This window comes from Neovison vison, chromosome 4 (genome assembly GCF_020171115.1).
Source record: "Neovison vison isolate M4711 chromosome 4, ASM_NN_V1, whole genome shotgun sequence".
NCBI lineage: Eukaryota > Metazoa > Chordata > Mammalia > Carnivora > Mustelidae > Neogale > Neogale vison.
The window spans coordinates 128,829,852-128,847,100 of record NC_058094.1 but is presented as its reverse complement, the minus strand read 5'-3'; the positions used below and the strand labels follow the sequence as shown (position 1 = coordinate 128,847,100).

The following is a 17,249-nucleotide window of genomic DNA, read 5'->3' as shown; positions in this document are numbered from 1 at the left end:
CCCAAGGGCTTCCACAACTGCTGGCATTCCAGGGCACAAGAGACATATGGCAAGGAACAAACAAACAAACAAAAAAACCTTAAACACGACTTGGTTCTAATCTCAAGCCTCCCAGGCATCAAAATACATAGGACGTTAGAAAAACACTCAGGAATCCCCTTATTTTCCTTAGTTTCAAAAGACAATGTTCACTTTTCAACCCTCTTTCTAGGAGAAGACCTCTCCTTTTTTTTAGCCTAAGAAGGGGTTGTTCTTCCGTGGCAACGACTTTGAAACACACAGAGCAGTCTCCCTTAAAGGCTTCCAGTTTGGGGTGCCAGGGGAGAAACATAAAGATACTGATGCCAGTCCCTCCAGTAGGTAACCCAGCAGAGTTCATTCCCCCAGTGAACAGATCCAACAGAACACCCAGCACTTGCACTGGGCAGCGTTGTATTAAATAGTACACTGCATGTTTCTAGGCTCATTTCGGAGTCCTTGGAACAAACACGACTAAGTATATTATAAAAGTGTCAACAACCTGACCTCCAGAAAGTGACTACAATAGTAATATCTAGAAAATGAGGCACTCTGATAAAAAGCCCCTGAGAGGCCCATACCCCTAGAGCCTAATTACTCCCCAGGTTCAACTAAAGCACAATCAGACTTAAAATTTTTTTTTCTCTGGTTTCTAAGGTGCCACTGCAGCTCCATGAAGGCCGCTGGGAATGACTTTCCCAGGGCTACCAGGAGACAGTCTAGCACTTTCAGTCTTTCTGGAGGCACTGTCCTCGGGGCCTCACAGGAGCCAGTGAGCAGAAGAGAAGCAGAGAACTTTGGAATTTTATTACCCAAAAAAGGCCTTGGGGTTCCCTGATTCTGTGACCACATTCGTGACCTGCGTGCCTGGGACCTAAGCAGCTGGCAGAGTGACAGTGGGGGGAGGAAGGGGTTAGGGAGATGAAATGAGCGGCCTCATCTGCTTTTCCTGCAATTCATAGGAAACTCTGAGATACCAGAAAGGAAAGGTCACTTCACTAATGAGCTCCTAAGAAGCCTCCCTGGGGAAGAGGCGGTGCTCTCAACAGCCTGTTGTTCCTACTTGAAAGCCCTCTCTAGGCTTTAGGGTGAGCACAACACCAAATTTCCTGAGACAGTCCTGTGGACTGATGTCTGCTCGTGGGCCCAGTTACTAAGAGCTCCTGATTTCATTCTCCCAAGCGTCACAGTTTGGACACTAGATTACATGGGTCCCCTAAGGAAGTGTGACTGAGCTCTAGAGCGTATTTTGCTGGTTCACCTGCTTCATGGAACACAGATCTCTCCAAGACCACCCCTGGCTTCAGGACACCCTATGTGCAAATTCTTTCCACGTCTCTGTGGTGTCCAGCAGTGGGAGAACCAGTAGCGCAGCACAGGGAGGCGGAGGCCAGCTGCCTGGGTTTCTATCTCAAGTCCCTCACATTTCACAGCAGCTGAGACTGTGGACAAGTTCTTTATAACATCTTCCCTTTGAAATAAAATGGCAAAAGAAGTCATTGCTAAGTTAATATTTGTAATCAGTTAATACTTGTAAAGTGCTTACTTAGACCAGCACCTGAAACAAGATAAGTACTCTATAAATGTGTGATAAGTAAAAAATAAATATGTAGCCTTTATGTCTAACAGGTAGGTGAATTTCTATAAAGGGATGGGGGGAGGGGGAGCCCTTTTCAAAACAGTTTCCGGTTGCCCTCCCTACTCAAGGACTTCTTGCTGCCTGGTCCCAAGTGGTGCTGGCTAGGAACAGAGCGCTGCAGGGCTGGAATGGAATGACTACTGTTAGGAGGATGCCCTCCCCCAACCCTACCCCCCAAACCCTCCATCCCCCCACCCCCCACCCCCACAGCATATAATCAATTACAGTTAAACCCATTCAAGCAGAACAAAGAAACAGAGGCAACGCTCCTGGGTTGCCGTTGGCTGTCAGAAGTCCCCAAATATCTCCATCGGTAGGTATTTTTATGTGCTTAACGTGCAGAAAACTCTTTGCCTCCTCACATATCTGGCAAATGTGATTGCACACTTACGTATGTGATTCAGGACTTCGAGCATCAAAGGTGCTCTGACAACAGCCAATTTTAGATGAAATTCAGAGCAACCAATTTTTAGATGAAATTCAGAGCAACCAATTTAAGATGAAAACATCTCAGTATCTATCTCATGCATAAAATTTCATGTGATGAACTATTTAAAAAAAAAATCTTACTTCCTCAGAGAGACACTTCTCCCCCAGAGACAAATCAGGTGCTTAGGATAATCATCTCATGAAAGTGGGCTACACCACTGTCGTACTGAAAGCAGAAATTACCGATCATCTAGATATTTGACTTTGAGAACATCAGCTTAGTCATTTCATTTTCACTGTTGTCACAGTTCTGCCTTTCATATCATCTCAACCTTTCAGACATGACTTGAACACTCTATTAAGATGAGAAATTCCTTTGGAAAGGAAGCTTCTTTGGAAAGCACTGGGTCCCTGAAGCAGTCTCAGCTACATAACAGGACACAGCACCACACACACTAAAGCCCAGGGAAAGGCAGGACAATGGAATGCTAGATAATTTTATCAAAAGCTGATTTGAAAAGGTGGCTGGGAGGCGGGCAATGCATGCATTAAGTACAGATTCATTGGTGTTTAGGGAAACAGCACTTTCAGATTCACTTCCCCCTTGTTCTGTCTGGTGAGTCACAGAGATGTGATACCTAAGGTTTTAAAATTCTCAACAAATGCAAAGAATGCACGTGAGGAGGCACCATACAAAAATACTAAATAAGAAACCAAAGAACAATAACATGGGCCTGGGTGGCTCTGTCAGTTAACCACCAGCCTTCACTCAGCTCAGTTCATGATCCCAGGGTCCTGGGATTCAGTTCCCCCATAGGGCTCCCTGCTCAAAGGGAAGATGGCTTCTCCCTCTCCCTTTGTCCCTACCCCTGCTAGGGCACTTGCTCTCTCTCTCTCAAATAAATAAATAATCTTAAGGAAAAAACAAAAAGTCTGTAGCAAGAAGCTTTTCGAAACATCAACCTTACTTTCGAGTGCTAAGAAGACGTTCCCATCCAATATTTCCTAATAATCATCTTTTAATCAACTAAGAAAACCAAGTCATTTCAAGCACAGATATCCAACTATTAAAATTTTACAGGCCTCTAAAATAGAAAACACAGAAAGGAGTATAAGTATTCATCACCCATTCACTCTGATTTCATTAATTTAATGCAAATTTCCTTCAAAGTAACGAAGACGAGCAGGGAATTGGACAAACCCTAATTCAGACTCCACACCCCAGGATCCTACTAGCTCACCTTTTAAAAAAACCCGCTATAGAAAAAAGGGGGAGCCCCCCCCCATCGGGAGGCGCAACTTCCCAGCCCCAGGGCAGGGCGGGGTGGGTTGGAGCGACGGCGGGAGCGTTGATTTCACCGGGCGCTGCCACTGCCAGTGGCTTCAACAAGTTCCCTCTCTAGGCTTCCAGAAAATCACGCCCAACACCCAAACTCTCCGCGGAATTTTTCTCTCCAAACTGGAGACTGTGCGCTTCATTTTGACGCGCAGGAATGCCTTCTCCCGCTCAGCGCGGCGACTTCCCTGCTATTCCGTGACATTTTCCCACAACTACGAGTCCGCGCGTTCGCACCTCCGCGCTCCAGCCCACTCCAACCTCGAACCGCACGCGGCCTGGACTCTGCGCCTGCGCCGCTCCCGGGACCACCGCCCCCTCCCCCGCCGCGCGGAACCCCCTCCTTCCCGCCCTCCTCGAGGGAACTTGGGGTACAACGCGTAAAGGTCACTCCTGAGTCCTCCAGACCGCCGCGACGAGCGAGAGAAAAAAGCCAGCCCGGAGCGCGGGAGAAGGGGTGTGGGGAAGCGTAGGCGGTCTTGGGTGGGAAACGGGAGGGGAGACCGGGGGGAGCCCGGGGGTGGGGGACGGATGGGACCTTGTCACCAGGAACCCCACACATTCAGCAGCCGGACTTATGCAGGTCCGCGAGCCTGTGGCTCTGCGCTGCTCGACCTCTCGGGTTCTCCCGGATGGTCTTTCGGGGGCGTCCCGGCACTGCACCCCGCTCGGCCCCCTGCATTGTTCGCGCTCCGCTAGCGCGTCTGAGAGGCGCCCGGGTAAGCGCGGCCCGGCCTCGGCCCCTACCTCCACGAGCAGCCCGAGCAGCAGCGCCGCCACCCTCCGGGGCAGGCGGCTCATGGCTCCGCGTCCTCTCCGGGTGTGCCCTGCTATCAAGTGGCGGGCGCGAGTCGGCAGCAGCACGTCCCCCGTGGGCCGGGCGAGAGGGCGGGGGGCGGGGCGGGGGTTCGGACCCCGGGCCAGCCGGAGCTGGGGTCGCGCGGCAGCCGGCGGTTGCGAAGCCGAGACGCGCCGCGCCGCCCTGGCGGCTCTCCGCCCGACGCTCCGCCCCGCGGCTCGCGCGCGCTCCCGGCACGCCCGCTTGGGCACGCGCCCGCGGGCACCGCGGTCCCAGCCCGGGCGGGTAACGCGGCTGCTGGGCGCCCGGGGGCGCGACGCCTGGAGGCGTCTGCCGGCAGCCGGGATAGGGCTTGCGGGGCCAGGCGGGTGGGAGAGGAGCTGTCAGGTGTCTCCTCGCCTCGATAGAGACCGTCCTGTCACGCTCGAACAGACCCAGGGAGGTTTTTAACAGAAGCCAAGTCTTCGCGTGGTGAAGCTTGTTTCGGAGGGAGGTGGCTGTAGAGGAACCTGTCGCTGCGTCTGGCATCCAGGGCTTCTCTGTTCTTCGCTCTCCCTCCTCTTCCTACCGAGAGTGCACTCTGCCCAGTTGTGACAGAACGGACAGCCCAAGGGAGAGGGAGCCCGACTGTGGATAGAAGGCTCCTTACACCTCACTTCTCATTAAGATGTCGGTGCTTTCTCGGTCTGCATCCTTCTCCCCTGCTCCTGCCTGGCTCCGCCGCAATCGGTCCCACGTTACTGTCTGCCCTCCCCCTGCTGAGTGTGGATGTCCTTCAACTCTGCTGAACCACCTTGCCACTTCCACTACCTGGCACCCACCATTTTTTGTTTTTCTTTTTCACAAAGTGGCTCATATCCCAGCTCATCAGTAATGCAACAAGCATTATTGAACTTGTAAGATGTACCAGACCCTGAGCCGGAGGGCCAGTGTGTAGAGGTGGGCTCCTTGAAAACTTATGCCTGAAGTTTAAAGGGATAGTCACTTAGATGACTATGACACATACAGGGTGCTGAGTGGAGACACCAAGGGGTCAAGGGTAATAAATGGCATAAATCATGACTGGGAGGAAGGAGTCATGGAAATACATATCACCTAACGCGAGTCCCAGACACTTTCTAGCCTTCATCACTCGTACTCATCTGATGACTTTAAAATATGCACCACTCAGGGTCCAAACCATGGCAGAGAAGCTCCAAAGAGTGTGAAGGTTGCTCCTGGACAGTTGTGTTGCAGAAACTGAAATCCGGGGGTGTTGTAACCACAGGACGGTGATCCACTCTAAAGCACGGATTATTACAGAAGCTGAGCTGACAGTGATTACTGAAGGTAACCTCCTAGAAAAACAGGTGCTAGTCCTCAAGGCTCAGGCTAATAATATCACCTCCTGAGGCTGAAGATTCAGAACCGAAACATGTGATCACTGGCACCAATAATGTGGTTGAAGTTGGCTGTTATTCCTAGGCCATGAAAATAGGAGATAATGTTATCCAATCAAAAGCATATGCAGGCAGAAACGTAATATTGACAGGTGCTTGCATCATCCGGGCTTGATGCAACCTGAATGTGTGAATACACAGTGACCTGTGGGGCTGACTGCCTTGGTGGGGTGCAGACTGAGCGACCACAGCCCCAGAAACTATGGCTGAATTTCCTGATGAAAACCTTGCTGAACTACCACCACCTAAAGAAGACCATGAAAAGAAGGTCAACTCCAGTTAGGAACTAAGAACCATAAATGGGATCAAGATAACAGTTTGTCTTTGACCACTACCTTTTGAAAGGGCCACAGTGTCCCTTCCCCCCACCCCCAGTATTTTTATTAGGGATTCCTGCCACCATATTAACATATAAAACAATCTGGATGTTGACATAGAAATGCAGATTTTTACTATTCAATGATAAGGCTCCAATCAGAGGTAACATGGCCCCCATTTCTCTAGTATTTCAATGAAATCACCTTTTGATTTCTTCCCAGAGTTGTCTTTATAAATATTAGACAAACCACAAAATATATTCCAAATATATAGCATTTTACAGTATGTTCCAAGCACAGACAGAAACACACGATACTTTACCTACATTTTTTTCCAAGATCCAACTTGCATTAGCACTAAAGACAAAATTGTGTGTGTGTGTGTGTATGTATTTGCCATATATATGTGTATATAAAACCACAAATGTACACACGGTTGTTTTCATGGAATTTGAAACCTTTGAGACTGGGTTTTATCCCAAGATATCCGAGAGGGAACAGGAATAATAACATGTCACAAACTCCTCAAACTGGGGAAAAATAAACACAGCTATGTATTAAGAGCATATCAGTTGTGTGTATACGAATACACACATATATACAGATTCATATATAAACACAGCTATAGCGATAATACGGTATATACACATACTCACATACTTGCTTTGAATACTGTATCTCACTATATTATATACTCTCCATCTTTGGAAGCACCCTTCTCCTCTTTTGATCCAGACAGCTGGAGACTCTCTTCTAACAAAACTGAAGTGGGTATTTCTAAAATGCTGATTCTATTCTGAATGCCACAAAATGGCATTTCAGGATCCCAGTTTTATGTTTGGTAGCTATTGCTTAAATTCAGTAGACCCTATTCTTTTAATTCCTTTGCCTAAAAACATTTCTATTCAGTAATGATGTTTCTGCCTAAAAGAGATGTTAGCTGGAAATGTTAAAATATATTGATTACTCCCCAATATACATCTGCATGGTTGGATTATGAGTAGTATTTATCCCGTCAGTATTTTTCAGTGTTTTATTATGGGCAATATATTACATACTTCCATAATTTTAAAAAAATATTACTTTAAACTTAACAGTTCACAGAATAACACATGTTGACTTTATTTTGTAAAATTGAGTCAGAGGAAGGTAATGGATTTTCACTGTAACTGTCCTCTGTAATTTATATAAAATACCTTATTTTCCTATATCCTTGCTTCTTTTCTGAGAATTTTACAGGTTTAGTTTATTTTTCTTTTTCATATAAAATATTGGCCATTGATTTTAGTTGTATAAAGGACCCCCAGGATAAGAAAAGGTATATTGTTATGTATTTATATTCTAGCATATATTGTACTAAATAAAAATGCTAATGGCAGGACTTTTAGTGAACACAATTTTAATCAATTTTTCTATTTGTGTTAACTTTCCCAAAGTAGATCTTTTCATTTTTATTGCATACTATCTACATTAAAGCTGATGTGTTTATCTTCTCCTATTTTTTATGTTTAATTTATTTATTTGACAGAGATCACAAGTAGGCAGACAGGCAGGCAGAGAGACAGAGGAGGAAGCAGGCTCCCCACTGAGCAAAGAGTCCGATATAGGGCTCAATCCCAGGACCCTGGGATCATGACCTGAGCCGAAAGCAGAGGCTTAACCCACTGAGCCACCCAGGTGCCCCTATAACTAAGTTTTAATAATTCAAGTGTGTACATTTGATGGAATATTTTCATTTTTGAACCAATAGCTATTAATACTAAGACATTAAATACTAAAACATTTTCACTTGAAATAAATAAATAAATGAAATAAAGTAAAATAAGCACCGCTGAACTGTACCTGTTAGAACCAGAACTTGCAAGAAAAACAGGCAAGGTGACTGTGGGCTTCATTGTCATGGTAAGGGCACTATCAGACAAGCCCACCAAGGGTCTTTGGACTCTCCTAACTTTGATTTACTGTTTACCATTAGGGCGTTTTACTACTTTTTTAAGGGCAGAAATTAACTTATAGAAAACTAAGCTGCGGGGCGCCTGGGTGGCTCAGTGGGTTGAGCCTCTGCCTTCAGCTAGGGTCATGATCGAGGTCGTGATCGAGCCCCGCATTGGGCTCTCTGCTCAGCGGGGAGCCTGCTTCCCTTCCTCTCTCTCTGCCTGCCTCTCCACCAGCTTGTGATCTCGCTCTGTTAAGTAAATAAATAAAAATCTTTATAAAAAAAGGGAAAAAAAAGAAAACTAAGCTGCAAGCTTTGTTATACAGCAGAGATGCAAAAAAATTTTTTTCTCCAATGGCAATGTAAATCCTATAAAAATACAAACGACCTTTGTTAGGGTGAGAACCTCAGCCAAGGATTTACAATTTAGCAACCCAAGCCAATTTAACAGTCTCAACCCAAGAGTCTCGGCCTCCCCACTGCTTCGTTGGCTGTATACACACCAGTTGCCTGCATTCTCCTTCAAAGAAGCTTCATATCCAACCAGTTCCTTCATTCAATTATTTTTTCAATAATTTTTTAAAATTTTTTATAAACATATAATGTATTATTAGCCCCAGGGGTACAGGTCTGTGAATCGCCAGGTTTACACCTCACAGCACTCACCATAGCACATACCTTCCCCAATGTCCATAATCCAACCACCCTCTCCCTTCCCCCCCCCCACAACCCTCAGTTTGTTTTGTGACATTAAGAGTCTCTTATGGTTTGTCTCCCTCCTGATCTCATCTTGTTTCATTTTCTCCCTTCCTACCCCCCTAAGCCCCCCACACTGCCTCTCAACTTCCTCATACCAGGGATATCATATGAGAATTGCCTTTCTCTGATTGACTAATAAAAAATAGCATGGTTTTAATTTTAATTTTTTGAGGAATCTCCATACTGTTTTCTTTCCACAGTGGCTGTACCAATTTGCATCCAGACTTATTGTTTTACATCCTCACCAACACTTGCTATTTCCTGTGGGGTTTTTTTGTTTTGTTTTGTTTTGTTTTTTTAGCCTTCTGACAGGTGTGAGGTGATATCTCATTATAGTTTTCATTTGCATCTCCTTTAAATTAAAGCAACATCATTTGTTAAATACTAAGGACAAGAGAAGAAATTTGCAGTAATTGGGCATATATTATGCTATACTTACCCATTGAATATAATATAGAATTTAATGTTTTCACAGGTATGGAAAGCGGATAACATTATGGCTTTTTCACAGATTAGGTACTACCATTCAGAGACAAAAAGTAACCTTCCCAAACCTGTCAGCTAGTATAAGGAGTTACTAGCCCTGAACTTGATCTGGCTCCAAAGCCTATACATCCTTTTTACACTAAAGGAAAAGTTCCTTTGAGAGCAACATTTCCATGGATAGATTTTATGAAGTTCAGGAAAGTTCCCTCTATCGCCATACTTTGAAGCATTTTAATCAGGAACAGATGCTGGATTTTGTCAAATGCTTTTTCTGCATCAATTGAGAGGACCATGTGGTTCTTCTCTCTTCTCTTATTGATTTGTTCTATCACATTGATTGATTTGTGAATGTTGAACCATCCTTGTAACCCAGGGATGAATCCCATCTGGTCATGGTGGATAATCTTTTTAATGTGCTGTTGGATCCTGTTTGCTAGGATCTTGTTGAGAATCTTAGCATCCATATTCATCAGTGATATTGGTCTGAAATTCTTTTTTTTTTTTTTTTTTGGTATGGTTTTTGCCTGGTTTGGAAATCAGGGTAATGCTGGCTTCATAAAAAGAGTCTGGAAGTTTTCCTTCTGCTTCAATTTTTTGAAACAGCTTCAGGAGAATAGGTGGTGTTTTCTTCTTTCAAAGTTTCATAGACTTCCCCAGGGAATCCATCAGGTCCTGGGCTCTTGTTTTTTGGGAGGTTTTTGATCACTGCTTCAATCTCGTTACTAGATATCAGTCTATTCAGGTTGTTGATTTCTTCCTGGTTCAATTTTGGGAGTTTATAGTTTTCCAGGAATGCATCCATTTCATCTAGGTTGCTTAACTTATTGGCATATAGCTGTTGATAATAACTTCTGAAGATTGTTTCTATTTCCTTGGTGTTAGTTGTGATCGCTCCCTTTTCATTCATAATTTTATTAATTTGAGCTTTCTCTCTTTTCTTTTGGATTAGCATGGCCAATGGTTTATCGATCTTACTGATTCTTTCAAAAAACCAGCTTCTAGTTTCATTGATACTTACAACTGTATCTCTAGTTTCTATCTCATTGATCTCTGCTCTAATCTTGATTATTTCCCTTCTTGTGTGTGGAGTTGGTTTAATTTGTTGTTGATTCTCCAGTTCTTCAAGGTATAGAGACAGCTGGTGTATTCTGGATTTTTCAATTTTTTTTGAGGGAGGCTTGGATGGTTATGTATTTCTCCCTTAGGACCGCCTTTGCTGTATCCCATAGGTTTTGGACCAAAGTGTCTTCATTCTCATTGGTTTCCATGAATTGTTTAAGTTCTTCTTTGATCTCCTGGTTGATCCAAGCATTCTTAAGCAAGGTGGTCTTTAGCTTCCAGTTGTTTGAGTTCCTTCCAAACTTTTCCTTGTGATTGAGCTCCAGTTTCAAAGCATTGTGATCTGAGAATATACAGGGAATAATCTCAGTCTTTTGGTATTGGTTGAGCCCTGATTTGTGACCCAGTATGTGGTCTGTTCTGGAGAAGATTCTATGTGCACTTGAGAAGAATGAGTATTCTGTTGTTTTAGGGTAGAATGTTCTGTATATATCTATGAGGTCCATCTGGTCCAATGTGTCATTCAATAATCTTGTTTCTTTATTGATTTTCTGCTTGGATGATCTCTCTATTACTGAGAGAGGCGTGTTAAGATCTCCTACTATTAATGTATTCATATCAATATGACTCTTTATCTTGATTAATAGCTTTCTTATGTAATTGGTTGCTCCCATATTGGGAGCGTAGATATTTACAATTGTTATATCGTCTTGGTGGATAGTCCCTTTAAGAATTATGTAGTGTCCTTCTGTATCTCTGACTACAGTCTTTGGTTTAAAATCTAATTTATCTGATATGAGAATTGCTACCCTGGCCTTCTTTTGAGGCCCATTGGCATGAGAGATGCTTCTCCATCCCTTCACTTTCAGTCTGGGTGTATCCTTAGGTTCAAAATTAGTCTCTTGTAGACAACATATGGATGGGTCCTGTCGTTTTATCCAATCTGCAACCCTGTGTCATTTTATGGGCACATTTAGGCCATTCATATTGAGAGTGATTATTGATAGATACATTTTTATTGACATCGTGTTACCTTTGAAGTCTTTCTTTCTGTAGATTGTCTCCATATTTCTGTTCAATGATATTCTTAGGATTTTTCCTCTTTTATAGAACCCCTCCTTAATATTTCCTGCAGTATCGGCTTGGTGGTCACATACTCTTTTAAGCCTTGCCAGTATTGGAAACTCTTTATCTCTACATCCATTTTGAATGTCAGTCTTTTTTTTTTTAAGATTTTATGTATTTATTTGACAGAGAGAAATCACAAGTAGATGGAGAGGCAGGCAGAGAGAGAGGGAAGCAGGCTCCCCGCTGAGCAGAGAGCCCGATACGGGACTCGATCCCAGGACCCCGAGATCATGACCTGAGCCGAAGGCAGCGGCTTAACCCACTGAGCCACCCAGGCACCCCTGAATGTCAGTCTTGCTGGATAAAGTATTCTTGACTGCATGTTCTTCTCACTTAACGCCCTGAATATATCTTGCCAGGCCTTTCTGGCTTGCCAGGTTTCTGTGGATGTCTGACATTATGAACCATAAGATACCTGGGAATAAACCTAACCAAAGAGGTAAAGGATCTATACTCGAGGAACTACAGAACACTCATGAAAGAAATTGAAGAAAACACAAAAAGATGGAAGACCATTCCATGCTCTTGGATTGGAAGAATAAACATTGTTAAAATGTCTATACTGCCTAGAGCAATCTATACTTTTAATGCCATTCTGATCAAAATTCCACCGGTATTTTTCAAAGAGATGGAGCAAACAATCCTAAAATTTGTATGGAATCAGAAGAGACCCCGAATTGCTAAGGAAATGTTGGAAAAGAAAAACAAAGCTGGGGGCATCACGTTACCTGAATTCAAGCTTTACTACAAAGCTGGGATCACCAAGACAGCATGGTACTGGCATAAAAACAGACACATAGACAGTGGAACAGAGTAGAGAGCCCAGATATGAACCCTCAACTCTATGGTCAAATAATCTTCAATAAAGCAGGAAAAAAATATAGAGTGGAAAAAAGACAGTCTCTTCAATAAATGGTGCTGGGAAAATTGGACAGCTATATGTAGAAGAATGAAACTCGACCATTCTCTTACACCGTACACAAAGATAAACTCGAAATGGATAAAAGACCTCAACGTGAGACAGGAATCCATCAGAATCCTAGAGAAGAACATAGGCAGTAATCTCTTTGACATCGGCCACAGCAACTTCTTTCAAGATATGTCTTCAAAGGCAAAGGAAACAAAAGCGAAAATGAACTTTTGGGACTTCATCAAGATCAAAAGCTTCTGCACAGCAAAGGAAACAGTCAACAAAACAAAGAGGCAACCCACGGAATGGGAGAAGATATTTGCAAATGACAGTACAGACAAAAGGTTGATATCCAGGATCTATAAAGAACTTCTCAAACTCAACACACACAAAACAGATAATCATGTCAAAAAATGAGCAGAAGACATGAACAGACACTTCTCCAATGAAGACATACAAATGGCTAACAGACACATGAAAAAATGTTCATCATCATTAGCCATCAGGGAGATTCAAATTTTTTTTTAATTTTTTTTTTCTATTTTATTTATTAGAGAGAGACAGTGAGAGAGAGCATGAGCGAGGAGAAGGTCAGAGAGCGAAGCAGACTCCCCATGGAGCTGGGAGCCTGATGTGGGACTCGATCCCGGGACTCCAGGATCACGCCCTGAGCCGGAGGCAGTCGTCCAACCAACTGCGCCACCCAGGTGTCCCAGGGAGATTCAAATTAAAACCACATTGAGATACCACCTACACCAGTTAGAATGGCCAAAATTTGCAAGACAGGAAGCAACGTGTGTTGGAGAGGATGTGGAGAAAGGGGAACCCTCTTACACTGTTGGTGGGAATGCAAGTGGGTGCAGTCACGTTGGAGAACAGTGTGGAGAGTCCTTAAGAAATTAAAAATAGAGCTTCCCTATGACTCTGCAATTGCACTACTGGGAATTTACCCCAAAGATACAGATGTAGTGAAAAGAAGGGCCATCTGTACCCCAATGTTCATAGCACCAATGGCCACGGTCACCAAACTGTGGAAAGAACCAAGATGCCCTTCAACAGACGAATGGATAAGGAAGATGTGGTCCATATACACTATGGAGTATTATGCCTCCATCAGAAAGGATGAATACCCAACTTTTGTAGCAACATGGACGGGACTGGAAGAGATTATGCTGAGTGAAATAAGTCAAGCAGAGAGAGTCAATTATCATATGATTTCACTTATTTGTGGAGCATAACAAATAACATGGAGGACATGGGGAGATGGAGAGGAGAAGAGAGTTGAGGGAAATTGGAAGGGGAGATGAACCATGAGAGATTATGGACTCTGAAAAACGATCTGAGGGTTTTGAAGGGGCGGGGGTGGGAGGTTAGGGGAACCTGGTGGTGGGTGGTGGGTATTATGGAGGTCACGTATTGCATGGAGCACTGGGTGTGGTGCATAAACAACGAATTCTGTTACGCTGAAAAGAAATAAATTTAAAAAAAATTACTGCAGAGAACAAAAAAAAAAAAAAAAAAAAAGAGCAACCTTTCCAGGGGTGCCTGGGTGGCTCAGTGGGTTAAGCTTCTGCCTTCAGCTTTCTGCTCAGCAGGGAGCCTGCTTCTCTCTCTCTGCCTGGCTCTTTGCCTGGTTGTGAACTGCCTGTCAAATAAATAAATTCTTTTTAAAGATTATTTATTTATTTATTTATTTGTCAGGCAGAGATCCCAAGTTGTTAATGCTTTGTTTCATTATTTGAGGACGGACTTAAATTATTTTGATCCAATTAACCAAAGGGGAGAATTAAAGCCATACTTGTCCCTTGCTTTGTTTGCTACTGACAGCTATTCTCAAAAGCTAGTCTTGAGTAAAAACTTAAAGTAAGCTACAGTAGGACTCCAGTTTTGCTTCATGAGTAAATGTCCTTGGATTCTGTTTGGCACCAAAAGCCTGACGCATGTTTTACAGTGACCAGACAAGGTGGGACCTCTGAGTACCAGGCAAGAACAGGTCATATTCCTAAAAAATAAAGATAAAATAAGAATAAATTTTTAAAAATTAAAATAAAAGAGCAACCCTTCAGAACCCCTCTCACTCTTGAGAGCTTTTCTGTATCTCCACTTAATAAACTTCTATTGCTTTATTCCCCCCCCCAAACACAAACAAACAAACAAAAAAACCAAAAAGGTCATATCCACTTTCTATAGTAGGGCTTACAGCCTAAATTTTACTGATGAGTTATGAGAGTAACCTCTAGCTCCCAGCAAGCTGCAGCAAATTCTAGACTGTTTCAGTCAGATGAGGTCTTCTAAGATGTTTCAAAAGACAAAGAGCTAAAGGTTTAGTGGATGCCTCTCACTCTTTCCTAGATTTGGTCTAAAATTGACACATCTTTTTGTTAACTATACTCCCCTCTTTGCCTGCCTCAAAACTAACCTGTGATTACTTTGAGTCCATGCATATATCAGATTCATTTCCGTGTCCTTAAAAACTGGTACAATGTCAAAGACAATGATAGGCATTAAATAAATATTTAAGTAAGGGAGAGTATGTTAGATAAGTTAAAGGAAGGAAGGTGGTTCGGAGTAGCAAATATGTGTTATAAATATGAGTTTTAAAGTCCTGCTAAGATCCCCCCTGGAGATATGTCTTTGCTAAATTTTGCAATCTTAGTGAAATGTCTACATTATTATTCTGAGTCAAAGTTTAAAGAGTTGGGAAAGTTTTAGTCGCCAGAACCTTTGAAACAATTTAGCAAATAAAATCCACTTCCATAATCCACTGAAAGTTGTGCTAAGCATAACCTAAGCTTAAACCTAAGCATAGCCTTGCTTATTCCATTGTGCCCTAGAAATACCCTTGACCGCTTTTCAAAGCCCAGGTCTGCACAAAGGGTTGCTGGGTGAGCTGTCCACATTCAGCCAAGTGATCTTTGGCTGCTTGCCTTGATTTGATAGTTCCCGGTTTATATCTACTCTGTCCTGTCAGTTCCTTAAAGCTATTTTCCTCCTTTCTGTCTCCTCCAAATAACCGAAAAGTCACTATGTTGAGGGCCACTGATTATTTCTTTTTCTGTGTAAGCAAACTCTCCTGATTAAAATCATACAATTTCAAGACAGTATCTATCTCTTGCTGGCATAGAAAAGAGACAAATGGTAGAGAATAGCTCCGGGATAATTCAGACAACCTTTAGCCTTGTACATTTTGTTCTCATGTAATAGAGTACACGCTAGGAAGAACCAATGTAAATGACTGCATGGATGAGGCATGAGTCAGTCTTCAAGCAGGAAGAGGTTTAGTATAAAGCAATAGGGAGAGTTGAGGACTATGGCCAAATTAAAAAGTAGGTATCTAGCGAAAGTTTCATCCAATTATTTTTAGAACATTGATCTGGCTATATAAATCATATTTACAATTACTGTGGGCTACGTTCAGTTGGTGACCTTTGGTCTATAATACAAAGCTGGGCCTAAGTAAGTCCTAACTATGAGGGAAAATTTGGAACGTCCTCCTACCAAATTCACACCATACATCCCAACTCTTGACTCTTTCACGGCGTAGTTCAAGTCTTTCTTTACCCAGTTTGCTTCAAGCCTAGCCTACCTGGCAGAGTTGGCACTCAATCGTTCTGAATTAAACAATTGAAAGACTTGCAAGCTCACATTCTTAAGTTGCTAAAGCACTCCTCAAGTAAGTACAAAATAATTTAGCCCCTAAATGCAGATGTTACTCTACTTCAGTGTTTCTCAATTGTCAGCATTACATGAACCTTTTTAAAAAGAAAAAGTTCTTTTCAACATCCAGAACCTCCACAGGGGTAATGAGAGAGGCCAAGAGATAACCCTACCATATCAGTTCTCCTCTGCTTCCATAAAAATAAATCTCCACTTTTTAGAATAATGAAGATTATAATTTTATTCTCCCTTGTGCTATGTAATTGCAGGTAACCTACAGTACGAATGTTTTCAGGTTGCTATAACAAAATGCCACAGTCTGGGTGACTTCAACAATAGAAATTTATTTCCACATAATTTTGAGGACTGGAAATTCAAGGTCAAGGTGTCAGTAGGTTTGGTTTTCTCTGAAGCTTATCTCCTTAGTTTGTAGATAGCTGCCTTCTTATGGCCTCTTCATGTGATTGACCTTTGTGCCTGTGGCCCTGGTGTTTCTCTCTGTTTAAAAATTTTGTTTTATGAGATCACCAGTCAATGTGAATTCTAATGGCCTGCACTAGTAGCTTCATTTTAATTTAATCACCTCATTAAAGGCCTTATCTCCAAACACAGTCACACCCTGAGGTATAGGTGTTGAGAACTTCAACATATGAATTGGGGGTGGGCAAAATTGAGATCATTATACTCCACCCATTGGGCCCCCAAAATTCATGTCCTTGTCACATGCAAAACACATTCACTTCCATCCCAACAGCCCCCCCAAATTTTAACCCATTCCAGGATAAATGTTAAGTCCCATATCTCATCTAAACATCCTTTTTTTGTTTTTTAAGATTTTATTTATTTATTTGTCAGAGAGAGAGTGCACAAGCAGGCAAAGTGGCTGGCAGAGGCAGAGAGAGAAGCAGGCTCCCCACTGAGCAAGAAGCTTGATGCGGGACTCGATCCCAGGACTCTGGGATCATAGCCTGATCTGAAGGCAGTGACTTAACTGCCTTCAGTTGAGCCACCCAGGCATCCCTCATCTAAACATCTTCTAAATCAGGTGTGGTTAAGAGTGAAAATGTGATTCATCGTCAGGCAAAATTTCTTTCTAGCTGTGGGCCTGGGAAACCAGACACCATATATGTTTCCAAAATACAATGGTGGGACAGGCATAGGATAGATAGTCCCATTCCAAAAGACTGAAATGGGAGAAATGAGTGACAGTTTCTAAGCAAGTTCAAATCTTAACCAGGCAAATTCTTTACAACTTAAGCCATGAAAATAATTCTTTAGCTCAATATTCTGTCCTCTGGGTAGCCCTGTCCTAATTTGGGCCCATTTCTGGGGAGCAG

The 17,249-nt window shown here is 42.9% G+C and overlaps 1 protein-coding gene and 1 pseudogene across 1 annotated transcript in view; one reads left to right on the top strand and one right to left on the bottom strand.

Annotated features, from left to right (window-relative positions):
- Positions 1 to 4,373, bottom strand: part of VOPP1 (VOPP1 WW domain binding protein) — a 112,771-nt gene extending 108,398 nt beyond the window's left edge. The window contains exon 1 of the mRNA XM_044245678.1: positions 4,170 to 4,373. Within this exon, the coding sequence (XP_044101613.1) occupies positions 4,170 to 4,223 (54 nt within the window). The 5' untranslated portion in view covers positions 4,224 to 4,373. The remainder of the gene's footprint in view (positions 1 to 4,169) is intronic.
- On the top strand, positions 4,222 to 5,950 carry LOC122905372 (annotated as a pseudogene).
- Positions 5,951 to 17,249: the final 11,299 nt, after the last annotated feature.